This window comes from Oreochromis aureus, linkage group 10 (assembly GCF_013358895.1).
Source record: "Oreochromis aureus strain Israel breed Guangdong linkage group 10, ZZ_aureus, whole genome shotgun sequence".
Classification (NCBI taxonomy): domain Eukaryota; kingdom Metazoa; phylum Chordata; class Actinopteri; order Cichliformes; family Cichlidae; genus Oreochromis; species Oreochromis aureus.
In genome coordinates, this window is record NC_052951.1 from 24,412,087 (window position 1) to 24,439,102 (window position 27,016).

The 27,016-nt window shown below is 39.3% G+C and overlaps 1 protein-coding gene and 1 long non-coding RNA gene across 4 annotated transcripts; one reads left to right on the forward strand and one right to left on the reverse strand.

Annotated features, from left to right (window-relative positions):
- Nucleotides 1-268: 268 nt before the first annotated feature.
- On the reverse strand, nucleotides 269-9,263 carry vdac1 (voltage-dependent anion channel 1). The gene is made up of 9 exons (XM_031734207.2): nucleotides 9,141-9,263; nucleotides 6,720-6,789; nucleotides 5,091-5,140; nucleotides 4,594-4,746; nucleotides 4,317-4,369; nucleotides 3,603-3,830; nucleotides 2,720-2,870; nucleotides 1,626-1,683; nucleotides 269-1,370 (listed from the first exon to the last, which is right to left on the reverse strand). Exons 2-9 carry the CDS (start codon nucleotides 6,784-6,786, stop codon nucleotides 1,279-1,281), a joined length of 852 nt encoding a protein of 283 aa, XP_031590067.1. The 5' UTR covers nucleotides 6,787-6,789; nucleotides 9,141-9,263; the 3' UTR covers nucleotides 269-1,278.
- LOC120442341 lies at nucleotides 8,314-25,788 on the forward strand. 3 transcript variants are annotated; one of them, XR_005614674.1, is made up of 4 exons: nucleotides 8,314-8,390; nucleotides 15,369-15,525; nucleotides 25,221-25,317; nucleotides 25,496-25,787. It is a non-coding gene; the product is annotated as an uncharacterized LOC120442341 (long non-coding RNA). The 3 variants fall into 3 exon arrangements; XR_005614673.1 differs by lacking the exon at nucleotides 8,314-8,390 and adding an exon at nucleotides 14,215-14,350; XR_005614675.1 differs by lacking the exon at nucleotides 8,314-8,390 and adding an exon at nucleotides 14,528-14,686 and having other exon boundaries at nucleotides 25,496-25,788.
- Nucleotides 25,789-27,016: the final 1,228 nt, after the last annotated feature.

Consider the following 27,016-nt stretch of genomic DNA (forward strand, 5'->3'; position numbering starts at 1 on the left):
GTTCAAATAATTTCATGTGAGAGTGGTCAGGTTTATGTAGAAGATGTTAGATCTTTGTAACTCTCCACTTCATAAACTAAACATTTATCAGTAACAAGGAGTCATGTGCCAATGTGCTCCCATCCAAATCATCTTCAGCTGTAAAAGTAAATTACCCACCTGTCTGTTCAAGAGTGTTTTCACAGAATTTTAAATAATGTGGGCAGACATTATCATCACACCAGATATGGTCATGTGACAAAAGATAGGAGAACAAATACACTCAGAAACCGGTTCAAGATGTTCTTTATTTAGTTCAGGGAATGACAATACTGCCAAGTACACTAAGCATGATTCCCATAATCATTTGTGGAAGACTACAATTTCCTGGCCATCATTCTTCTTCAAAAGAAGCACTCTAGCTCTCACCCAGAGAAGTTCGGCTGTGTGCGTGATGGGTTGCATCCTGTTTGCTCGACCAGGAAGAATTGACAAGTCTTTTCCCTTCCTAAGACTTCAGGTGCATTAAACTATGTAAGACCATCAATAAAATAACATTATTTTTGCTATTTGTAACAAAAGACATGATTCACACCAAATGCACAGACACAAAAAGACAAGTGAGACAAAAACACAGAATGTACACGTCGGGTTGTAGTGTCTCTTTGAGCTACTCACAGCTGCTTACGCCAGGGACAACTAACCCTTCCCATTGTACAATATATCAAGACAGATACTAGGGCTCTCCAGTGCCAACGTGCTTAAATAAAAATGAATTCATCACTACGCCTTTTAGTGAGGAGCGCTTGCTGGTGCTACTCAACAGCACCATCTGGTGGCCAAACTACTTAACTGCAGACTAACTGTGCTGAGCCCTTTTTGCATTTCGGGCTGATCTATTTTGATTCCCTTTTCACTGCATTGGAAAGCAGAGACACAAATTAAAGCATTATGCACGAATGTTGTGAAATGAACAAAAAAAAAGTGAGGCCAACTTGAATGTACTCAAGGCTATTTTTCCCTTGCAAGCTACACAATTCAAGATAAAACCTTCTGTTCAACAGTTATAATTTTGTTCTAAAGTGGGCTCTTTCATTTCAAAATATAATGTTCCCAGAAATGGTCCATAAAAAGTGGTAAATTGGCGCAATTTGACCTGTACGCTGTCTTGCTTCCAGCTATATAACATCTTTAGGGGACATAGGGATTTGTGAAGGAGAGCTAATCAATAAAGGTTTTTTTTGGTGGGGGGTGCATGTGTATTTTGAGGACTGGAAGGATTTTTTTCCCCCCATCCTTCTATGCCTGGAATTCAAGACCAAGCCCAAGCTTGTGACCGCCAGCGTTGATGTTTTTGCCATCAAGGAGAGCAGAAAGTGTCAGCTTGATACCTAGGAAAACACATAAGCCACAAATACATTAACACTTTAAACATTACAAGGGTTGCTGAGTGAGCTCATTCATTCACAGCTCGTGGACAAACACTTCAGATGTTTTCCATCCAAAATTCATGCAAGACCTAAACATTGCTTCAATTCTTGAAAATGCACTTCCCCTGATGAAACCTAATATAATAACTGAACTGTCTTTGTGAACAGAGTCAGGTCTATTTAAGCACACCTAACTTCTGCAGAGACTTCACTCACCTGGCTTCAGAGTCTGAGTGTAGCCCAGGCCCACAAGGCTGGAGTTATTCACCTTAGCCTGTGAGGGAACCACAGATCAATATTATACATAGAAGATGAACAGAGAATTTCACATTACAATGTGGGTTTTTCTTACTCACTAAACAAAGAAGTTAATAACCCTGAAGAAAACAACAGTACAATAAAAACAGCTTCTCTTCAGCAGGTTTTTGGGTCTATAATGCACAGGGGTGTTCATGAAAATGAAAACTGTAAATTGTATTTACGCATTATGTCTGTAAAATACCAACTAGCCACATGGGTTGGAAATAAGCAGTAGTTAGAAACACAACAGTTTCCCAGTTAAAATATTAAAATGTTTATGACTGGCACTGTCATTAAAATAGAAGCTGAAATAATGCAGATAATTACACTAACAAACAGTCAGATTAAGTATCTCTGCTTGGAGAGGGAATTCCAGCTTTTATAAGGAAATAAACATCTGTTACAGTCAAGCTGTTGCCCAAAAGAGGTCACACAATACTGATTAAGATGATCAGTGCCAGGTACATTAGTTTGAAATATGGTGTCTGTGGCACCATTCCCATGCCAGTGCACCTGCATTGATGATGCATTTCAGGTCAGGTAGGAATGGTTGGTTTGTCTTAGTGGAAGAGAAAGGGTGAGCAACAGCGAATGGGAATAGTGTTGGGGGAAAAAAAACATAACCAAAAGAAAAACAAGGAAGCATCCAAAAAGAGTATCTGATGCTCAAAGTAAAAGAAAGTTGGTGACTACAGAACACAATCGATAGCAAAAACATACAGTGATTTTGTAATTTTCACTGCCAGAAGAGGGAGACATAAGACCTGAATTGTGGCATTAAGGATTAAATTAGTCCAAGCCTTAACTTGCAGACACTTCTCCTCTTTAGCATGAGTGCATTTCTTTAAGACCATGCACCTGCACTGCATGACACAGTGTATTTTCTAATATATATACCTGCATTACAAGATCCTTATAAAAGGGTCGACAACAGACCCGTCTAACAGTGCGGCAATAAAGTAACCCTGGCACAGAAGGATCTAAGTCACTTCAGTTTACACACTACTCACAGAGAAGGATGCGTCGGGATCAATCTGATACTTGGCAGCGATGCCAAAGCGGGTATTGCTGTTTCCAGCAGTCCAGGCCAGGTTGACGGCCGTCTCCAGCTTGTCATTCACCTTCTGGTAGATGGAACCACCAAACTCGGTACCATCGTTTCTAAGGAAAAGGATGTTTGCAATATATTTAATGCTGCTACACAGAGGTGACATTAAATTATGAGTTTGTGTTTCATAAACGTCTTGCGTGTCAAAGACATTCACAGTTGAGTGAACTGTGACTGGTGTAAATCCTATACTACACTTTGTCTGACTTCATATTAACCACTTTACAAGCAGACTCAGACAGGCTCGGTCAGAGGCACAGCAGGAAACATGACTAACACCGTGCCCTGTCCCTCCCTCTTGCTCACCGTCTGACACCACTTCGTGCTACATTTTCACTGAAGCCTGCCAAACACTCACTCCATCTCACTTGCAAGGTAGTAAATCCCATCACCTGTGTATAAAAATAACCACAAGGCACCTGGGTGTCAGGCAAAGTGCCAAACAGGCAACAAGTCAATCATCCAGACAAGGACAAAAAAGAGGGCTTTGGAAGTTCTTGTCTAGCCATACACTGGTCTGGAGTCACTAATAACTTAAACGTTTAGCCTTTGACTTACAATGTCCACTACCACAGGACACAAGCATTCACCTAACGTCCGAGCATTTTATCCACGAGTACTCAAATAAAATCCCACACATACACATTGCATGCCTGCACAGTAAGGTTGTATACTGCTTGATGCCAATTCAAATCAAAGGCAATGTAGCTGCAATAATCCAAGCTTCATAAGATAACTAAAACTGCACACAGATGAGGAGAGGAGGCCATATCAGCATCTCTTACACATTCGTGTGGAGCTGGAACTCATCAGTCTTGTATCCAACTGCGAAGTTGCTCTGGGTAATCCTGTTCCTGCCGGCCTCAAAGGTCATCTGGTAGCCAGCCAGCCAGCCCTCGTAGCCCACCACAGCTGCGCCGTGGATGGCTGTGCCGTTGATGTCGTAGTTAACGTCACAGCCAACGTTGATGTGGTCGCACTTGTAGCCTGTCTTGAGCTTTCCGCCCTTCTTGCTGCCAGGAGATTGCAGGAAAAAAAAAAATACAGGTTGACATTGTTGTCTCACAGCATGAAACATAAAACTGCTCTGACAGTGAAAAGAAAAAAAACTGGTTTATCACAAACCAGGTGAACTAGTGGTTTTTACAACATGTCCCTTATTAAATTATTGTAGCTGAGTAGACTGCACCGTCACAGGCACTCCTGCAGAAATTACCCATATGCCAGTTGCAGTTTACTTATGCAGTGCCCCATGATATTGACATTTCTTTGTGCCCTTTTACTTCCCATCAACCTCTTTTATTGTTGCAAATTAAAATGCACCAATCAGTTGGGCACCCATACATTAGCCTGTAGATGTTTTTATTCATATGATAGACATTACATATATTAATTCACTGATTGTACAGTTGGCATTCCTGCAATGTAGTTTTTGCATCCATTTGCTTTAGCTTTACTAGAGCAAAAAAGCCAACAAACAAAAATGCAGCTGTTCTTACCCGGTGTTTGGCGAGAAGGAGGAATCCAATGTAAGTTTCAGGCCCTTAGCCAACTGTGAAAAAGGCAAGAATCACATTTAAAAGAATGACAGGAAGAAAAATAAACAAAATGTGCTATGGTTTAAAAGCATTTTAAATCTTAGTGGATTTTAAATTGCACATCTTGAGATTTTGGTCTATAAGCTTTTAGCCTCAATTTTAAAGATTGATTATAAATCACAGATTCTTTTGCCAGCAGAAATCTATGTCTCATTCTTCTGCCATCACAGCACATCACCTGATCCTCGATGGTGATCTCAGTCCCCAGAGTGTTGTCCGTGTTCCACTTCTCTGTGAAGGTCAGTCCGTGCTCTGCCCACTTGTATTTGGTTTCCAAAGATCCAGCTACCTTACTGGTCTCGGTGTTGGCAGAGCCAGTGCTGGTGAACTCCTGCAGATGATAGATAAAACCCACAACACTGTTAATGTGGAACACCAAATCTAATACTAGTAAAATCTATCAATAAAATGCTGTTCTGTGGTCCTGGTCCAAACTATATTTGCAGTGACAGCACTCTGGATAAGAAACTAGATCCAAAAATGCTGAAGGTGCATTTACAAGGTCAAGAAATCCATTTCCCTCAACTCTGAGGTAAGAAGTCAATGAATCCTGGCAACACTTTAAAGATCAGATAATGAGCTACTTAACAGCCAGGATGGTCTTAAGCTATGATAGTACTGCTGTGGCATCAACTGGCAGCCCTGCTAATCTGATAATGACCAATGACGACTTACCAGTCCATTCTCAGACTTTGTTTTCAAGTCCAGCTTGATGAGCCCGAAGCCTGAAACAGAAAATGGTTCAAAAGATCAACATGATGTATGTACAACAATGTAACTATACCACCATACGGGGGAAAAAACAACACTGAAACAGTCTTGCCTATGGAACAAGTTTCTTAAAGACTTACAAGAATTGGAAAGCTCTCAGGATAAGAACTGCTTTAATCACTATACTATTAGTGATCCTCTAGCAAACTTTTGACTAATAATCATTTAAAGAGTGTTTTCTGAAAATTCAGTACACATTAAATCAAGATACTGATTCTGGTCTGTGAAATACCCATTTATTAGCCGACAGAGTACTTTTTAAGTGATTTATATGCCACTGACTTAACGTGAATTGATTCGATGTCAATCCTCTGAAAGCATTAGTTGCTGTTAGTTATGAATAATAGCCAGAAGGTGGGCCGCACTGACCCAATTCATGGCACTGTTTGGCATTACAGCTGTCAGTCGATTCACCAGCCATACGTAACATAGCATAACTTAAATTCTCAACTGATTTTGCAGTCCACCTTAATCAAACTGCAACTTGCAGTATATATATACAGCGGTTAAAGTCCTCGAGACTATACTTTTTTTTCTTAAGTTTATGGGACCAGTAAAAACTTATGACACACTTAAAAGTAACACATAAAATATTATAACACTCAAAATAACTGAGATAAGTTTTATTTACACAGACAGCTGGTTTAAAAAAAAATCATTGACCAGTTAGTCCCACTTGCCAGAAAAAAAGGGAGGCTTTTTTTCCTTAAACCAAACACTTGAGCCTGCTTTTTTTTTCCCCCCATCCATTTACGATCAGTGTTATATTTGCATTAATTCAGTATTGATGCCACATACAAATCAGTAGCTTCAAGAACTGTGAATTCCCCGGATTCTCAGCTGACATCGTTTGGCAATCAGCCGTGAACAGCGGCGCATTTACACAAACACAATCCAAGGACATCCAGTGTAACTGTAGGCCCAGTGCGCAACATGTGTTCCTCTACTGGTAAGCTATACACAGTACTGTGACTGGTTTGAATCAATCACTTTCATTTGATATTGCATTGTGTGCAGTGGCTGGATTTTGCGCAATCTCTGAGGGGAAGTGTTTTATCATAGCTTCCAAGAAATCTTCTCATTTATTCACAGAACAAAAGAAATTGTTCAGTGTAAAAACCCATCAAAATATTCTTCCAGTGACAGAAGATTTACACAATAACAGTTTAATAAATGACTATTAAGTAAAAGTGGAAATAAAATGAACTCCAAATGACCTTTATAATGCAAAACACAGAAAAAAACCCCTCAAAATCAGAGGCTAACATGTATTAAAAAATCCTCAACTTCAATTTTTTAAAACATGGTTTTCCAGGCTTCTTCACCTCCATCAAAGTACCAGTACTTAATATTTGTTGTACCTATATGCGACCACTTCAGTTATGCAGTATCATGATGACCCAAAGGAGGTTTCCAAATGACTTTTGAGTCACAGCATTCACTTGTCAGAGTGTTATTATGATTCAAACCCTTTTCCTTCAAAGTAGACTACACTAAAAGCTTATGAATAAAGTGATGCTCAGCGGTGCTTACCGTATCCTTTGGTAAAAACATCCCTGGCAGACTTTCCAAGGTCAGCATAGGTGGGAGGTACAGCCATTATCTGAAATGAGAAAACAGGATTGTCAACAAAGACAGAAAAAAGTGCAACTATCTCTTTAAATATCTTTTTTAATTTAACCTCTCCTTCCGCCCCCAACCCCTTGAGTATTGCAGCTTTAAAACAGGTAGAGCTCGAAATGGCAACACTGCAGCAGAAGAACAATCATATCAGATGTGATGCATTGTTGTCTTACATGCACTACATTCCTTTAAACGTGCACACTTCAGAGCAAACTGGTCAGATGGGATGCAGGTGCCACATTAATAATAACCTTTTCATTTCCTCTACTGGATATATTTAAAGTTTATATTGTATGAATGCTTCTGTGGATTCTTTCAGTCACTCTGCTTGAAACTACTTCAGATTTAAGGTCAAATTTGGGATATTCTGACACTAACACGCTGCCAGATTTTCTAAATGAAATTTTAAGTTTTTAAAGTGGAATAAGGCACGTTAAAAAGCGAGAGTGAGAACAAAGAGGGCTCAGACTGAAATGCAAAGTGACCCCTTTGTTAGCCGTCTAGACTGCCTACTCTTATTCATGTGAGTGACTGACTGTCCTTCATTTTCATGAAGTGCCTGTTGTGCAAAGCATGGCGTCTATTTCATCATTAGAACAGATTCACGTACAATCATAAATAGCTGCACGGGGACTTGATAACACACATGTTAATATTGATAGTAGATAGAAATGTTGGCCAGGTGAAAAGCAACTATAGCTCACGCAATTTCTTAGTTAAAATTTAATATTAATAACAATAATAATAATAATAATAATAATAACAATAACAATAACAATAAAAAAGGAACAGTGAGTACCAGTGCAATAAAGCTGGTCTGTATTATATAAGAATATAAACTCTGAACTGTAACACTACATCACTCTTTCGTTTCAACCTTTCTGATCCGTTGTTTCCCTCAGGCTTGTTCAATCAACTTAATGAGCGGCCTCACCCTTTATCAACAACTGCACCTTCGTACCAGTTATAACACATGTTAGAAAAACACTGTATCAACATGCTTTTTCTATATCTGTTTAGCCCAAACATGTTCCTCTCTATCTCAAAGGCTCTGATTTCCCTAATAAAGACTGGAACATCAGCTCATACATGTGTATCCCTACCATGTTCTCACTATTAAATCATTCAAAATACCTCTCTAAAGGCAGTCAGTAGAAGCACCTGGAGCAGGAATATTATATTAATGTCAATTGTACATTTACGAATAGTTAAGTTATTCACTGGCCCGAAGGCTGGACTACCAACTGAACAAGAGCCCAGCCCACGTATCTATTTCTCTACTCACAGAAAACCATGCTAAAGCAGAGAATCAATGACTCAGACTGCTATTAACTACTAAAGTGATTAGCTTGGATTTCCTGCACTAGTATACCCGGGAGTTTCCGTGTGTAGTGTGGAAATTATGAAACTGACAAGTACAGTGAAGATCATTGTGTCCCACACACTTATTTTCTTTTGCCCAGGTTCCCTCATGGAGTTGATCCTGCCAATGCTTACAGCACAAACACAGCCTGTGAGTAGTTTTATGGCTTCCACGCGTGTCTACGAGCAGCAATGGCAGAGGCCGTAGAGGACATGGAGGTAGGACAAACCCGCACGTAGGAGAGCTTACTGAGCTCTCTTACAAAGACGTCAAGTGGGAAACTAAATAACTTTAGGCTAATATATAAGACAAACAGTTTCAGAATAAAAGCGCACAGATTTCATAATATTAGCATGAGGAGGATCATTCATTAAATGTCACACTTCCTTTATGAGTGCCCTTCAGGACCTCCTAAGTCACTGTCTACCTTAGAAAAGAAGACATCAGTAAAGACATGAATCAAATCAATTTGAAATCTCTAGTCTTCTACTAGAGTCACCACCAGCAGTGGCCTCTTGGGACTAAAAAAAAAGAGGTTGTAAAGAAAAGCAGAGAGGAGAGCATCTCCCTGCCCTCGCCTGCTAATCGATTAGCATTAGCTTGCTAACAAGGTGGGCAGCGGGCAAGGTGAGCTATATTACAGCAAGGTTATCAGTCAGGAAGCCCACAGCCTGCCAAATTGGCTTAATTACCTAAATGAAAAATAACTTCATTAACTCTGCTGACCGTGGGTCTCCTGCGAAATGCCAAATGACCGCACCGCGAGACATTAGCAAGTAAGCTAAAATGAGCAGGCCTAGCATCTCTGCTGAACTTCGACCTGCATCCAGCTCCGGTTAAAGGGATGGATGAGGCGGACAGTCCCCCGGCCACGGGTATAAGAATCCACAGACAGACAGCATCATCGCTTCTGTGAAATACCTCAAACGCAAGTTGTGCTCGGTTTCAGAAGAAGAAACATAACGTACCTCAGTGTGTTGCAGTACTAGCCGAGAAGAGCCTGTCCACCGCACGAAGGGAGGAGAGAGAGAAGGGAGGTGGTGCGGCGTCACGTACGTAGGAGACACGTAAGCAGCAGCAGCAAAAGCCCGTCGGAGCCAAAGATACAACACAGTCACACAGCAAGATGGTGCTCACTAGAGTTCTGCAGTAGTGGGAAAAAGTGTAGCTGGAGACTCCCTCAAAGTTCACGCGTAGCCTTATTTTTCATTAGGTACATTTATTCAAGTAGCCCACAATAAATTATTATTCTAAGCCGCTTTATTTCTGATGGAAACATTGCACTTTTTACTCACTATATTAGTGGTCATGCAAAAGAAATATTCTTTAGACTGCTAACATTTCACCCTATCCCCAGCATCCTCTATCACGCCAACCCTCTCACTACATCAGTGAACCTCCTCTGTGTTTTTTTCCTCCAGGATCCTGCCCTCATTTGTTATCCCTTTTATCCACTATCTCTCCTCTGCACACGTCCTAACCTCCCTAACTTTGTATCTAAACTGCTCAACCTGAGCTGTCCCTCTGAAATACCCGTTTCTAATCCTGTCCATCATGTCCACTCCTAATGAAAATCTGAACATCTTCAGCTAACCCTCTCATTTTATCAGTGCCATACATCATAGCAAGTCTCACTATCTTCTCTTAAACCCTCCCTTTCACTTTTGTGGTATCCACATCACCCCTGAGACTCATCTTCACCCAAGCCACCCGACCGCGTTACCCTTGCTGCACTCTCTTCTTCACCTCCCTTTGCTTGGGGTGGTGCAGCTTCATCGTTACACCTGCCTCCCTTCATTCACACACGTATTCTGTCTTGCTTCTATTGTCTTTCATTTCTCGTGCTTTTCGATTTGATTCTTTTAATGACACTAAAGAGGAAAAAAATCACGAAACGGAAATAGCAAAGAATGAACATCTAGCCCTGCTGAATTCTCTCTGGGAACATTACCTCTACGCATGCGCAGTTTGCTCCTGGCGGCACGCAATTTATCATCATCATCATCATGGCAGCATCACCTAAAAGAAGCTCCCCGTTCACAGCTGACTGGAGATCAGATTTTTTTTCGGGTTGACTTATCAACCTCTGGAATGTTACCTCATGCTTATCCTCTTCATAGCAGGACCAATGAGCTCTCAGGGCTCATACAGTAGTCACCTTTACCATGGTGCGTTGAAACTGAGCACCTGTGACCACAGCAAAGGCTTTTCTGTGCAGGATTCACTCTGCAGGATAGTCTCATCCCTCACTATAACGCCTATAACCAGACATTACATTATTTTAGTGGTAGGTGCATTTCTTCAGGCATGCAGGGGCACTCAAGTACAATTTTTTAAATGCTTTTCTTAGCTTTTAAAAAATGTATTTAATTTGAGTTTTGTGTTTTATGCAATAATAATGTATTTCGAGTATAAGATAAATCCAAATAATTCAAACAAAAGGAGGTTATTCTGCTACACAGTGAGTATAATTTTCTATTGTTTTTTTTTTTTTTACCTCTTTACCTGTGCCTTTTTAATAACATTTTTATAATGACGCCAGTTTTACAGTGTGGCATGCATAACAATACCATAAAATCTACATCGATGTCATTATAACTGGATTTTAGTGATGTGGTTTAGTTATTTTTATGTTAATTACGCATTATTTTTCACATTCAAAAAAAGACATTCTTGTTAAAGATTTGTCTGCATTTAGGTGGAAATTACGTTACAGTTATGATGCATACGATAAAGAATTTCTTGAGAAACTCTGCATTGCTTTTATCCACTTGGTTCTGAATGCAAAGCGGTGCTGTGAGCGTTTCTGTAGTTTTGTTTAAGTGCGTATGATTTCGCAGAAACGTAGCCGTGTGGTTTAGTGATCGTTGCCCAAACTTTAAGGTGCTTCCTTTGCACCGGGTACAGCTGCCAAAAAAAAAAAAAAAACCAAAAAAAACCCTAACAAGTAGACATCTTATCTTGTACCCACCTCACCTAAGTTTTTTTTCTTACACTGCATATAACAACACATTTCTCTTTATTATTTTTATTTCTAATTACTGAGATTTTAAAGAAATAAATAAGAAAAATAAGAACGGAAGTAATAACTGAAATTCCCTGATAGCAAAACAAGTTTAGGACCAGATTCCACCAGCTCCTGAGCGCATGTCTGCATTTAAACATTTGGCCAGTAGATGTCAGTGTTGGTAACAATCTGCAAAACTTTAAATTACTGTGTTCAGTAAGTTGTGAGTATTTTAGAGACATGCACAGTGGCTTTCAGCAGACTACATCTGCTCACCTCTGTCTGCTTTAAGAGTCACTTTCATTTTTTTCCTTCTGTGCAGTCCATCAGCAGTGTTGAAATGCAGTTTAATTGCTGAACCTTCATCAGCCAGTTGATTGGGTTTAATTTGCAAAGCAAGGATTTCATTCTTTTCTTTATAATTACAATAAACGTAATAACAGATTCAACAGATTTGGTTCCTTTGGGTTGTTTTTTCTTGTAATAATCTAAAATCATTTTGGTTGTTTCTCCTTAAAAAAACAAAACAAAACAAAAAAACATAAACTGTATTGCTTGTCTAATTTTTTTTGTGTGTGTAATCTTCTTCCTCCACATATAGTATACTGTACACGACACACACACACACTGTTTTAAACATTGTTAGCCTCAGTTAAATAATTACATCTTAAGAATTTATTTGATTAAAGCAGGGGCGCCACTAAGGGGGGGCACTGGTCACCCCCCAGAATTTGCTGCCCATCTCAGTGGCTCCCCACCCGATTCTGGGAGAGTGAATCTTAAGCCGCTTCTGCTCAGCTTTGCTGAGAATCATTGAAACAATGGCTGGGACTTATTTGGTTTTCATATGTATCTATTTTCAGTGATATCAACTTTAATAGCAGGGAATTGACTAGGCATATAATTCTTTTCTTTCTCTCTTTTTTGCCATATTTTTCAAGTAACCTATATTTGACAACAGCATAATAAAATTCTGTTTTTTGGTGTGCCACCCCACCGTTTTAGTGGCCCCTATATGGGCACCCCTATGAATTCTGAAGGCGCCCCTGGATTAAAGGTGCAACTGTGACTAGAATATTCTGTCAAATAGCCTGCATTTATGCGATTTTTTTATGGGCAAGGATTAGCATGCAGAACATTAAGTTTATTAACTTAGAGAGAAAATTCAAAGCCAAACACACTTTATCGCTTGCCAGAAGGATTTATATTTGAGATGGGGGTTTTTTTTTAGGGAATATTGTGTGGATTAGTGTTTTTCTCCTGTCATGAAACTATTGACTTAAGTAACTTATCTGTGATGAGCTGCAGCAGACAGGCAGACAGACATATCTGTTTTTTAAAAGCTTTAAAAAAAACTTTTTAGATTGCTCTTCAAATGATGCCTGCTTGTCTTTCTGCAAACTTTAAATTTTTTTGGGTTTGTTTTTTTGTTTGTTTTTTAATAGGACTGCGGTTTTTAACATTTAGATGTAGTGATTCAAGAGATACATTTGTGATCGTGCTGGGAAACAGTGATTAATAACGTTAATTACAGCCACAATTGCAAACAGCATTGCTCATAAATAAAAGGAGCTGTCTCAGAGAAGAGATAGGCCGTTCTTTGCTCGGTCACCAACATCCGCAGCTTGTTGTCATTAAACAAACATATTTAACTTATTTCCTGATGTGTATTTAGGAGTTTCCATTTCTGTTTTATGTCCTTGCATCACTGAATCTCAAGTAACATTTAATCAACAACTAGAAACATGTTTGTCGCCTGTCGGTCGCCTTCAGAGGCAGCCAAAATTCATTTCTAGATTATCCGCTAGTCATATCTGGATGCTCTGCTTTCATCCCCCAAGCTTCAAAGCCGAGGCTGTGTTCACTTCAAACAGCCATCACCGAGTGCCAGTCAAACCCTGCTCCAGAAGACAACAAACACTGCAGAAAATGTTAATCAACCCGGGCCAAGCATCACCAAAGTAAATAAAATAAATTGTAAACAGATGCCATAATATGCAACATATGGATAAATAAGGCAGCATGTCATCTTTCTTCTTATTTTTTAATTCAGTGGTTGACGCAGGATCCAAACTCCTCTGTCTCCTCTGTCTCTTTCAATTCCCTCTATCCCATCCATGCCAAACTTTCAGCCAGTGACTTCACTGCACGCAGCTTCTTATTCCAGCCCGGGGTGGAAGTCCACAACCGGGTCTGTTAATACAGAAGCATAAATCTCTCTGCCTGTGTTCCTGCGTTCAGTTTACAGTCCAAGAGCAGTAACCTTTTTACCTTTGTCTCTGCAGGATCAAGCACATCACTGGGCACGCTTAAAAGCTTCTTGTAAAAGATTTAATGGTTCGAATTTCCACTCCTTCGATTCTGGACGGATTTCTGTCATCACACGGGGCAGTGAAAGTGATGACAGCTCAAAACGGATGAATAAAATCCAAAAGTATCAACATTAAAACTAGCGATGCAAAGCAAGTGAGGTCTTTCATTGTGAGAAAATATTTGTGTAGGTCAAAAATACCCCGCAGTGCCATCAGCGGCAGAGACAGCCGATGAAAGAAATGTTAAATAACTGATATTCTTAATGGTTTTTTTAAAAGCTTGATGAATAACACATTTCCACCCAGTGGATTTAAAGTTTAAACTTCCATTTTCTCAACATCCTTGATTATACATTGTATTTTAATCTGTTAAATTAATTAAACTAGCCAATCAGCTGATAGGAATGTACTTTTTTGCTCAACTAGTTGCAGCTTGTCCTGGAATAATCCCCCTGACGTAACGTCTAGAAAGGAGAACAATGTGAGCGTATTTCCCGAAACAATAAAAGTTTTTCTTCCTCTTCTCATTGTTGAGTGTGGTATCAGCGAGACATTGTGCTCTCGTGAAAAATCTGTTTGTTTCGGATACTTCATTCCTCTGAAAACCCATCAGACTGTAAAGTTGTCTTTACAACGCGGACATGAAGGGAAACAAAAGTGGCGGCTCAAAGGCGGGAAAAAGGAAGAAAAAAACCAAGCTGGAATTGAGCAGTTTGTCATCGTGAAAAAAAGAAAATAGTCTTCTCTTTTTTTTTTTGCCTTGTTGTTGTTTTATTTTTTGTTTTGATCAGCATCTTTGTTTACAAGTGGGTTACATGATAGGAAAAGTGAGAGACGTGTCCTTCCTGTCTGAACTTTGGTAAATACATTGGAGGCATGAGAAAATGTCAAGGCTCAACTGTGGTCAGAGTGCTGCAAGTGGAGCGGTGACTCATTTTCAGCATGAGTGTGTCTATGCACGTTTGTGTGTGCGTGAGGGGAGAGAGAGAGTGAGAGAGATGTAGTGTTTGTATGTGGCACTATGTGCGCAGCAGATGCAGCGATCTTTATCTCTCATTCATGGCGTCCAAGGAAATGTAGCGTAAGCTGGTTAACAGTCATTTTCTCGGTATCTGCCTGCCTGCCAGAGATGTGCTGATAATCACTACTTTGTCGCTCATGCAGCCACCTGCCGTCTTGTTTTGTGGAAACTGAGGTAATGCTATAGCATTGCCCAATAGTTGTAGTGGTGCCCTCTGCTCCTTCATTGGTTGACTTTTAAATGTTACATAGCTGCTCTGTGCCAAGACAGACGCCCAGTAGGAAATCAGCAGAGGGTCAGCAGAACTCACTTAATATACACGCAAGCAATTTATGCCACTCTGTCATCTTCTGCAACCGGATTTTGTTTTAAAAGTTTGTGCACCTGTTCTGGCTTTGTTCAAAACCACGTGTGGTATGTGTAATATTCGGGGGGGGGACTGATATACTGCTAATTGTGACGCTCATGGTGTTAACTGAACACTGGTATTTTGGTCTTTGGAGCCAAGCCTTAAAGGCTCTGCACCATCTATGCTTATTTAAGGTACCATGGATAAAGGCATTCAGCAACTGACATACAATACTCAAAAAAAAGCCCACATAAAGCCCATATTTTTGACCAAAGTGAGAAAGAACAGCCTATATAGCTTATACTCTGATTCACATCTGCAGCTGATAATCACAATATGAAACCACAGACTTGGCAGGATGAGGAGAGCTGTGCCCCTGCCAGCACTTTCACCACAAACTATCAAACTGCTACGCCGAGCCTCCTGCTATATACTGTGTGCAGCATCGGTGTGTGTACTGAATACTTGAATCTGTAATCAACACATTCTCCATATTCTCCCCCTCAGGTGCCCCGCCAACATCAAAGGAGGTAAAGGATGGTTTGGTATCTCTGTGTGCCTGTGCCTTCCAATGTATAAAACAGCCCGGCTTTCAGCCCCAAGACACAGGCGGGGAGCTGCCGAGGAAATTTAATTTCACGACTACCACATTGCTACCTGGCAGGTAGGGCTGTGGTTCGTGTATTTTGTAGCTTTTGCCTGCACCTGGTTATGAGCTGATCACACCAAACGCCTCTTTAAACCACAGGATCAGATATGGAAATCCTTGTGCCAAAGATCCAGGTTTTTGTGATTCTCTGCACGGCAGCGGAGGGAAAAGCCTCAAACTGTCACTCAGTTAGACAGTGAGAGAAAAATAATAATAATTTAGGGATTTAACTACAGAAGGAAGTAAAACAGGTAAACTGTAGTAGAAGTAGTTACTGCTGAGTGACCCTTTAATTTAAAAAAATGGATTTTTAACTTTAATTTAAGCTGTTTTGAGGGCCAAACATACAAAACAAATGGAATAATTTAGTTTGAGATTACATTTCTAATGGAATATGCATTTTTGAAGGTCTTATGTAAAGATGCATTGCACTGCATAACGGTCCCTCCAGTCAGACATGGTTGAGTGAAATTTTAGAGGGGAAAAAGTGCAAATTTTCACTCGTTGCACATCATAAGAGAGCTTAGACGCTCTTAAATTTATAACTCATTAATTGCAACGCAGTATTTCTTCTGAAGGTTGTTTTGCAACTTTATGTTATTTGGTTTTCTCACTGAAGTATGTAATCTTTACAAGTGACAATAAAAAAAGAACGCGGTTCAGCCCTCGTTTCATTCACTCACGCAAAAAGTATGTGACATCATTCAGCTGCTGAATTAGATCAAGATGTAGCTCTAATGACTCGAAAATACACTTTATCAGTTTGATATGAACATGAAATAATTCAGTTTAGGATGTACTTTTTGGTTTTGGGTGATTTGCATTGTTTTCTCATCAGTGTCGTTTGGTCTTGGTTGCTCTTTGGCAGTTTGCTCAAACATTAAAGTTACTGTGGTTAATTACTGGAGCAAAGGCCCAGAGAGAGAAACTGTGCACCAACTGAAGATCCTTGGCACTGAACCTCAAGCCCCGAGCTAGTAACCTTGGTGCGCTTTTTGATCCTGTCTTGAGTTTCACATCATAAAAATCAACAAAATTGGCTTTTATCTTCTCAGGAGTGCGGCCAGATATTGAAAGGCAGATGAATGCTTTTATCACCAACAGAGTTGACTACTGTAATGATTTTTTTTCTTTTCAGGAAAGCTTTGCAAAAGCTGCAAAGAGCAAAAGCAGATGTTTCATGGGTTGCCCCTTAGTTTTACATTTTAATGTTCTGTAATTGGCAATTCGCTCAGGAGATGCCAGACTTACCCTACTATTAATGCTACTTTTATCCCCAGTTTTACACTATTTTTTAATTATTTTATGATTAACAACAGACTTGATTTGACTTATCATTAAACATTTTGTAAATCAACAGTCGCAGAATCTAATTTCCAGGAGTTGCAATCTTTTCGATATTATGTCGACAATCCTTCAGCTGGAGCGACCAAAGCGAATCCCAAGTTTCTCCTTTTTAAGGCCCATTTGACATTTTGAAATGTAGTTTTGTGCACTTTAGTTTTATGTTGCTTTGTGAACTTTTACTTTTGTGTCATGCAAGAGTTGCCGAAAGTTTGAAGTCAGTTGATTACACTTTACCAGTTTGTAGCCTTAACAGATTATGCTTAGGCAATAACTTACATTACAGTAAATCACTTGTGTAATTCTACATTTTAAAACGTTGCTTTGAACCTCAAAGTTAATTCCATTCACACAGCACAGCTATCTAAGAGCAGGTTAGAGGTTGTTATATTGGAGGAGTACAAAGAACTTTCCACAGGGGTGTCTGATCAGCGCTGAGATCTTTCGATGGTTGTGTAATACTCTATGTCCCTACGAAACACGCCCTATAGTGCCTTGACAACCCATCTACTGTAGATGTGAAGAGCTCTTTCAACTACAAGAGGTGTGAAGAAATCAGACAAACTGTTGTCTGCGTGTAAATACGCTGTTTGTTAAGATGCTGACGGTTAAATCTAAATGCCAGGCACACCTCAAGCTAACGTACAGACAACCACACAGAAATACAATCACTCGCCCACTCTTGAACAGCCCACACAGACACACACACACATACACACACAGAGGTGAAGGCACGTATACACTCTCCAACTGTAGTCTGCCTCTTTCAATATCTCTCCAGAAAGATAATTTAAGCATACACTTTTCAGAAAGTAACTTCTTCAGTTACGTGTGGAAAATAATGAAACGTGTGGAGCAAGGTATTGTTTCATCGTCAGAAACCTGTGTGGGTGACACATGTATAGTGTAATTTGCTACATTATGGCATCAGAATCAGAATACTTTATTAATCCCTGAGTAAGTAACTAAACTAGACAAGATAACACAATGAATTACAAATTTACAAGATACAACAAAATAGCTCTAATTATAAATATCCCAGTATATTACACAACTTTAATATATACACTTGGGTAAAGGTGTACTTGCGTACTTGTAACCTTGTTTCCTAAAAGTTGTCTTTTTTCAGAAGCCTTTTATTTTATTTTATTTTTTCTAAGAAACAGCCCACCAGGAACAGATACAGTATCATCTGCAGGAACATCCTGTTCACACTCACATTACAATTACACACCATTTGCACTTGGAAGCTGCCCAGAAGAACCACAGTGTAATCCGCAATCCACTAAGTATCGTTTCACAAAGTCAGTTTTTTTGTATCAAATGTCATTTATGCAGTTAACATAAAAATAAAAGGAAAATTAAAGAGCAAAAGATCTCAGATTTAACATAGAATCTGTCTGCTTTTATTTATTCATCACCTTCCCAACAATTTGGTGCAAGTCAAAGTGATTCAGAAGTAGCTGCAAAACTGTTAATAACAGTATAAAGAAGCAGTGAAGGTGATATAACTGAGAAAAGAAAACAATAAAAGTCATCAATACTTAACAATAAAAAAGAAAAGGATCACATTCAAAGCCAGTTAAGGAGGTCGGTCTTATGCATTTCTTTGAAAATATCAACGCTATCGGCTTCACTGTTAGCCTGCACTCTGGAGCAGCTAAAGACCCTTACATATTCTCATATCCTCCCTTTTCCTGGTCCTAGAGACTTTTTAATCAGTTCTTAAGTACATGCAGACTCAACTAAAAGACATTTTAATTTATTACATATTTTGAGATTTTTTAGAAAGACAGCCAGTATTCCTGCATCTTTCAGTTAGCACCTGGTCTTTTTCCAAAGTTTCTGAGAATTACTTGATCAAATCAACTATTTCTTACACCTTCAGCTGTTTTGAGAGTGCACTAGGCACAGAACATACCGTAAGCACTATATAAACAATATATGTACATATAAACTGACATACATATATATATATATATTGTTTGTGTTTCCACTTTTCATTGTAGTGAACGACCTATAAACCTATCCAGGACTTAACTTTTTGGTGTTTTGTTATTTAACAGGTAATCTGACCTACATACCACAGGAGTCAGAGGTTTGGTGTCTCTCTAAACTTTTCCGTTCTGTTTATTTTTACTCTCAAGCATCCTAACTGCATCCAGATATAGACCTCCTCAAGGCAAATTTTAATAAAACTAACAAAAAAAAGTCTAAAATATGTTGTTCATAGTAGCTCTCTAAAAAACTTAAAACAATAAAACTTCAAAAAGTAAGCAATTTAAAAAATAATGCTAAAGAACAAGTTTAGAAAATGCAAACAAAGTTGTCGACGAGTACATTATTCTTTTTGATGTCTTCCCAGAGCAAAAAGAACAGTTTCTGTTTTTATCTTTTTTTGAAGACTGCTTCATATATCACAGTGTAATGCTATTTTAATTGCGTGTTATGACAAATGTAATTCATACAGTCAAAGTCACATCTCCATTCAGTCAGCCTTCGTTAGCTGAGATGTACTACGTTATTATCTTGCAGTTCGGTGGATAAGAAAAGACCGGCTCTTCGCTTCCACGATCCATCCGACTTTATTTCTGATGATGCAACCTCAAACCTCAGTTACTCTTCCCAGACAAATAAATTTTGTCAATCACAAAACAAGCAGCAAACCCCACATAAAGGTTTGTTTGACTCCAAAATGTTCGCAGTATCACCGCAGCGTTCAAATTAGTGCCGTATCAGATGAATCTCTCCATCTCACCAGAAAAGTCATGCACCGAGAAATGTTTCTGATTGTTTTCTCCGTGTGTTTATAACAACCAGGAGACAGAGCCAGTGCGCAGATATGTGTGGTGACACATTTGTCGCCATCCCAATGAAGGCCCTATAATCTTCCCAATCAGGAAAACCAGAACAAATTAGGTTATGCAGCGCTTCCAGTGAGCCATCACAATAAATCATCGTCGTGGCCCAGAGCATGTATAAGTACGCCATAAAACAACAGGGCCTGGGAGAATAATGTTTGTTCCCAAGATTGGTCCACAAGTATTGGGTGATATACTGTGAGAAGAGTCCCATTCACATGTATTTCTCACACGCTTATTGTACGGTGCAGTGAAAGTATTTCCCAACGATAGGTTACAGGGTCGGCAGGGTTTGGGTTTGGCTCTCATTCTTTTTCATTACGGGCTTTGCTGGCTGTGAACAAGCACCAGGCAATAAAGTATGATTGTTTACTGTCACTGTGAGAATGAATGGAAAGACAGTGCATTAAAAAAACATCAAAACAAAGGCCTTGCAATCAAAGTCACGTAAACAACAAACACTACTGGGTGTTTCTGTACATGAAGTTGACAGAAAAAAAACAAGTGGTTTGCACTGAAGCCTCACAGAAAGAAGGTTTGGGGTTTGAACCTGATCGCTGGTTTGGGAGTTTTCATGCGCTCAGTACATGTGGGTGCTCTGATTTCTTTACACTATCCAAAGGCATGGATGTGAGGCAATATGGGGTAAATATGGCTGTAAACGTGGATGTGAATGGGCATCGGTCTGTCTGTTTTAGCCCTGGGTGTGCCTCACCTCACCTGGGTCCAGCCTACTCAAATAGTTAGACAGACAGTTAAGACGATGCGTGGATGGATCACAGCTCTGGCCAGTGAATGAATAACTGCCACTAGTTTTGTAAATGTTTAACTGGGAAACACCGTTCGAGTTCTAACACTAATTAACTGTTGATGGCACAAATCAGTCTATGTGTTTCACTTTATTATTGTAGGGTCTTTACCTAAAGTGCCTTGAGGCAACTGTTGCTGTGATTTGGCTAATTGAGTTAATGCAAAGTCCCAAATATCAACCTGATGGTGACACTGGAGGAAAAATGAGTCATTATAAGAATTCACCATGAATTTCTGTACAGGACAGTTTTTGGCACCAGCGGAAAAGGTGATGATTAGGATGTCTGTGGACCATGAACCTATTCACATTTTTTGTTTAACACTGTAGGTGACTTTATGTAGAGTTGGATACGTGGTAATCCACCCGACAGACATTTCAGTCAAAGTAGAGGACCAATGAACAAAACCCAACTTGGCAGAAATAGATTCGGCTGATGCTACAGCGCGGTCAAATATGAAGCAGATCTGTGGCACTTAAGGCAAATTACCGATTTTGAGTAGTTTTGAACAACGATGCATCTGTGAGTCACTGTTCAAGGGAGAAAAAAGGACTAATATCATAAGCTTCTGATTTTAATAATGGCAATGCTAAGTACATTTTATTAAGCCTCCCAACAAAAACAAAAGGAAGTTTTATTTTCGTTTAATTGGTGCTGTTTTCAATCATTTGTTCCTTCCAAATATTTTGAAAAATAAAAATGTGAACTTTGATAGAAAGATTTGACAAAGGCTGAGAAGGCAAGATTAATACCAGAGAGCAGGAGATAAAAAAGAAGAAGAGGAAAGGAGAAAGCGAGCGAGAGGGTGAGGAAGAAAGGGAAGACAAATGGTGAGAGGAAAGAGAGAAGCAGTGAGGACCAGTCATACAGTCTATGGTTCAGCTCCAGTTGGATATCAAATCTGTGTTCTCAGTCTGTGAGTCAAGTAAAAACCATCAAAGCTTGAGGTTTGGGGACTCGAGGCTCAGTTCAATCTCCAACCATTTCCCACAGCCTTTCAAGGGCTGCCAAACATTTATTTGTTTTGGATTAATGTAATTAACCCCCCCACCCCCCTTTCCTGGTGTCACACAGAAGAAGCGAGTCACAGTGAAAAGATTACAAGTCCTCTGCTTCTCATACAAGCAGCTCGGCAGTCCCAGCACAGTGGCTCGGAGATTTCATATCAGTAGAATTATATTTTTGCTTTAGCTTGACATGTAAATCGCCCACTGACAGTTCTCACGAACACATCAGCAAACACTTTACAGCCGTGCAGTAAAAAAAGATATACTGCAGGGAAGAAGACGTGTGATGTGTCTGTGTGTCCGTTCAGCCAACCTAGAGTCTCTTTGTGCACGGCCACACAAACTGTTGCTTTGTCTCTGACAGATACGTGAATTTTATATATTTTTTATTGTTATATTTGGAAACTTTACAGCTCACAGGGGTCTAAAACATTTCAGCTGCTTTCCCAAATGTCTCAAAATGCTAGCTTTAACATTAAGTAGTTATTTATTTGCACATTTAAATTCAAAAAGCTGTGACATTATATGTGAGGTCAACTTATCTCTTTCAGGATTTCATGTGAAGACAGGCAAGCGTGTATTGCGTCAGTCCATCATGCAGCGCGGAGTCATGTAAAAATAGCACATCTAAAAAGTGAAGAAACCCCTGCTAAGGTTTCTCAGTGGTTCTAATGCAAAGTCTGAACTCATTCAGTCTGATTTAAAGGTCTTCAGTTTGTATAATAAAACTTACTCAGTCAATAAAACTTCATTCAGGGTATAAACCAGGTTTTAGCAAACCGAGAATCATAACTCTTTTGGCGTCAATAATTTTTCATGTGACAGTCGCTGTTAAAATTATGTGTAAGAGTATGTAGTGTATTAGTGTTTGAGCCATGGTAAAATGTCCCATAAATCCAGAGGCTTTTCTGTTTCATACACTGAATCTCCCTTCATGGGCAGATGAAGCATAAAAATGAAAAAAATCTGAAACCATTGTGAAAATTCGGGGATCAAACCCAGATGGGACCAAATCATTTTTCAAAGTCTGGCACGGTGAATAATACGCTTTCTGATTTTGAATGTTAGAATAATGAGAGGCTTTTCTTCAGGCTGAGGGATGCATGTTATAGTTTTGCCATTTCAACAACTGCTCAAACAAGAAAAAAAATGCAGTCTTGTTAGAAATTATGATGTAAACACCTGAAAAGAATCTTTGGGGGAATAAATATTTTTTGATCTCTCCAGTTTCAATGTTTTCCTTCAATGTTAAATACTTTTGAGGACCCTGAAAAGAAATGATTCATTTTTATCAGTGGTATACAGTTATATACTGAAAATATAAAACCAGAACTGCTGTTAAAATGCAAAGATGTGCCTTTGCTCTGTTCTGTAATGCTGTGATCGATCTCTCATACCTTGCGTGGGTCTTCGTTCACATTAATTTCCATTATGTTCCTCAAGAGGTCAGCCTAACTCCCTGTGCCAGCAGCAGCAGCAGCAGCTGGCAGCGTGACCAGCACTGAATATCAGCACAGAGGTAATTTTTTAAAAGCTGGAGAAACCTGAAAGTCACACAGATCAAAATCTCACTGTACACGTTGAAGTGAGGTGAGAGAAAGAAGGATATTTAGGATTAATGTACCAGTTCTTACTTTATAATATATTAACTGGTCCATTCGATTAACTGCAGAGGCAGATGAACTGTAATATATATATGAGTTTATCTCGAAAGAGAACAGACTAAAATAAATAAATGTAGAAGAAACCAGCTTTCACTGGCTGTGCTCAGCTCGTATCCTGATGATAAACTCACAGTTGGGTATTTCCCCCATTAGAGACTGGAGTTTCTCTTTATTCTTTTAATCACACAACTGTTCATTTCTTGGAGCTGGTTTGTTGAGCTGGCTGGTATTTGTTTGTTAGAAAATTGTTACATTTCCTGATACTTTTAATACCACAGTTTGGTCCTGAGCAACGGGAAATACTAAAAGTTAACAGGCTGTCCACACAAACTACACGTGTGTCTGGTTGCATTTACAGGCAGGTGAGCAGGAGGAGCACACAATCCACCACGAGTGAAACGAAGAAACATGCACTTATACGTACTCGCGCTGATCTCGGTCCAGCATCTCCTTTGATCTCTTCTCAGAACGATTGTTCTCAGCAGCAACACTGATGTCCTGCTTTGTCTTTGAGAACATTGGTCACTGCAGGTCATTTATAAATATATTCTCTATATATAGTGCTGATTTTAGTTTCCACTGACTTGCCACATCATTTTCACATGGGTTTTTATATATATATAGATACACACGCACATACATATATATATGTATGTGTGTGTGTGTATATATCTCTCTCTATATATATATACATATATATATATATAGATATAGCTATATATATATACATATATATGTGTGTGTGTGTGTGTGTGCCACTACACTTATACCGTAATGTGCATAGCAAAAGTCGTTTTTAAAGAAAAGTTTAAACACATGTGCAACCTGTCAGTCAGGCCTGAAAAAGGGTCCTCCAGGAACCATTCTTGAATTACAGGTTCTTCCAGTAACCTTTTACTCTACATTGAGCTCTCAGAGGTTCTTGAGGAACCCCAAGTGAGCAAGGGTCATTAAATAACCCCAAGGAATGCTGGGTGCTGCAGATTTCACCAGGAAAGTTACGGTCGAACTGGAGACATAAACCCTCTTTCTTTGATGGCCAGCTTTGTGCACACTTAGACAAACTGGCACCTAAAAATGTTCCCTAGACAGTTCCCCATTTATAATAACACTTTTTGATTCTGTGATTCATTCACTGAAATATTTAAAATTTCTATATAATGTATTTTCTTCCAGAACTTTACTCCTTTGTTGCATTTTCAGAGTTTTCATAGCTGAAGTTAAGAAAATATTAACACATACATATTCTGGGTAATCTGATCCTAAGAAAGCATTTTCAGTATTCTAAAATATAAATTGTGAAAACCGATTTTAGAATCAACTTAACAAAATAAAGAAGTAAAGGAAAAGTTTTTTTTTCAACTTTAGCATTTCCAAGTATCAGACTCCTTCAAGGTCTCCTCGGGTATTCTGGGAATTTTAAAACTTCTTTTTTTAAAATAAAATAAATATGATTCTCTCTTTCCATCACAGACACAAGTCCTTGCTCAGCTTTTGTCTTCTCCTCTTAAAGAAGTTGTTCACAAGTTAAAGTAAGTTTCCTCTGAGATAGAAATGGATAAAAGCACAAAGTTAAAAGAAGCTCAGACGACTCTACAAGCTGCTCGTCTTTAAGGCGAACAAGTTGGCAGAAGTCTTTTCGTTGAGTGTTTCCTTTTTGTTTCCATGGCAGCTGCCAGTTTGCTGAAGGGGGAAAACATGCCAGGATGTTTTTCTTTGTCTTGTACGACACTCCCTTCATTTGACCTTGGCTTTGGATGAGGTTGTTTGGGCACACTGTAGTACTTAGGAAATTTAGCAACATTGCAGAAAGTCTGGGATGGACTTTAAAAAGAAAAAGAAAAGTTTTACTTTCACTAATGAAACTCTAACAGTAAAAACTCTGTTTGCAAAAAACCAAAAAAAGAAGGAGAAGAAGAAGAAGAAAGATGTCTATAAGAAAGAAAATGTGTATGCATATTTAACCTCTTTATACCCATCTTTAAAATGAAATTAAAATTATTGTTTTATCTTCTCTTTTTAAAGTCTCTAAACCACCGTACAAACACAAGACACTTCACCTCCCAGCCATGGAGCATGACATCAATCCTTTGACGGGTTTCTCCTCTGGCTTCTTTAAGTTGTAAGTCTTGTGATCCCGGTCCTGCAGAATCCTTCACATCTCCAAATACAAGTTTTTTCAGAGGGATGTAAAATGCATTTTTTTCAAGCATTCTTGTGCAGCAATGTTTTAATGAAAGGCAAATGCAACTTTTACTAAGCCTGACCCACATTTTCATCCTTTTATGTAACTTCACCAGGGATGTCAACCCGTTATTTGGATATCGGGAAATAATGCACCTCGCCCATTGAAAGAAGAGGACATGAGACCTTCATCCTCTCTCAATCATCGGCCGTGCTCACCCTGAACATCCAGGATAGCTGCAGATTTTCTGGAATCATTCAAAGGGTGCATGTGGTCATGTGCCACGTTATATATAAATGAATAAATAAATAACAGAAGCCAAGGCTATGCCACTCGTGCCAATGTATAAATCTATTAAACAGAAGTAATACAGATTACCATTCTTGTTTTATTTTGGTATTTGCTACATAAAGGAACATTAATATGAAGATATTAACTCCTTTTTATATGGTAATATGAATATCAATAAAAATGGGGCAACGTGGTTTTAATTGGTCAGCACATACAGATTAATGCCAAGTGAGAAAATGACAGTTTATATCAGGTGATTTTTGCACTGCAGATCTTAAAATTGTTCTTTTTCTGCTTCCTTTTTGTGTGTGTGTGTGTGTGCATCTGTGTGTGCAGATGTGTAGTGCCTATGTTTACTGCTTCCATTGTGGATGTTTGTTAGTGAACATGCATGCATGAACTGCAGGTCCTTGATCTCCTGCATGGAGTGGCATGGAAACGCTCACACAAATACATGCACGCAGACACACAAAAGTTCACACACACACACACACACCCACTCCCCAAACCTAAACAATGATCCATCATAGGAATCCACATCCTCCTCTGGGCCACATCAGTCCCTTTGCTGCGGAAAAACTGATCCCAGAATCGGCTGCTAACTGTCAACTGCAGGACTCTGAGCCGCCCACTCACCACTAGAAAGAGACCACTGTGGACGCACGCATTTAATAGGCCTGCCATCAGAGTAAATGGAGGCTTAGTTTGAGAGCGCTCTGATCTCTCTCTGGATTTGTGACGCTCCCCTTTTTTTGAAAAAAAAAAAAAAGAGAGAAGAAGAAGAAAAAAAAGCCAGAGGGGAGCAAACACAATGGTGGATTTGTTGAGGCTGTAATTGTGATTTTAGTTTTAGTTTTGTTCCTTGTCATTGTAGGTGAATTGTCTGGCTTGTCGCAGCTGTCATCGAGGTTTGTGTGTGGTTTGTGCCTTTGCAGTGTGTGTGTGTGCTTTCATGTAGGTCTCTGCTCTTTCCGCTGAACACATGCAGCCATTACAACTGGCTGCTGGCACACATTTACTGACTTTTGTTTCAAGTGGAGATACCACACTTTACCATTTGAAAAAGGAAAGAGAAAAAACACCTGCCGCCCGAAAATAAAATCAAGTGCTGTGAAATTTGATAAGATAAAGGTCAGCGTGCAAGTCGTAAATTGTTGCAGATATTACATTATATTTGTTCATGTTGAGTGTGGAAACTCATGGATCCAGTGTGTGTGTGTGTGTGTGGCCATCATCATTAACCACCAGTACCCTTGAGCTGCCCACCGCTTCAGTACGAACATGGCCACCCACACTCCCTGCCCGGCACTACCATTTATATCAAAGTCCATATAATGGGCCATCT

What these genes read in the sequence shown, in the direction of transcription:
- vdac1 (XM_031734207.2), bottom strand. Translation starts at nt 6,786, where the DNA reads ATGGCTGTACCTCCCACCTATGCTGACCTTGGAAAGTCTGCCAGGGAT. An exon ending in TGTTTTTACCAAAGGATACG is followed by an intron (nt 5,141 to 6,719) that starts GTAAGCACCGCT and finishes TTTCTGTTTCAG; the next exon opens with GCTTCGGGCTCATCAAGCTG. An exon ending in CACTCAGACTCTGAAGCCAG is followed by an intron (nt 1,371 to 1,625) that starts GTGAGTGAAGTC and finishes GTGTTTTCCTAG; the next exon opens with GTATCAAGCTGACACTTTCT.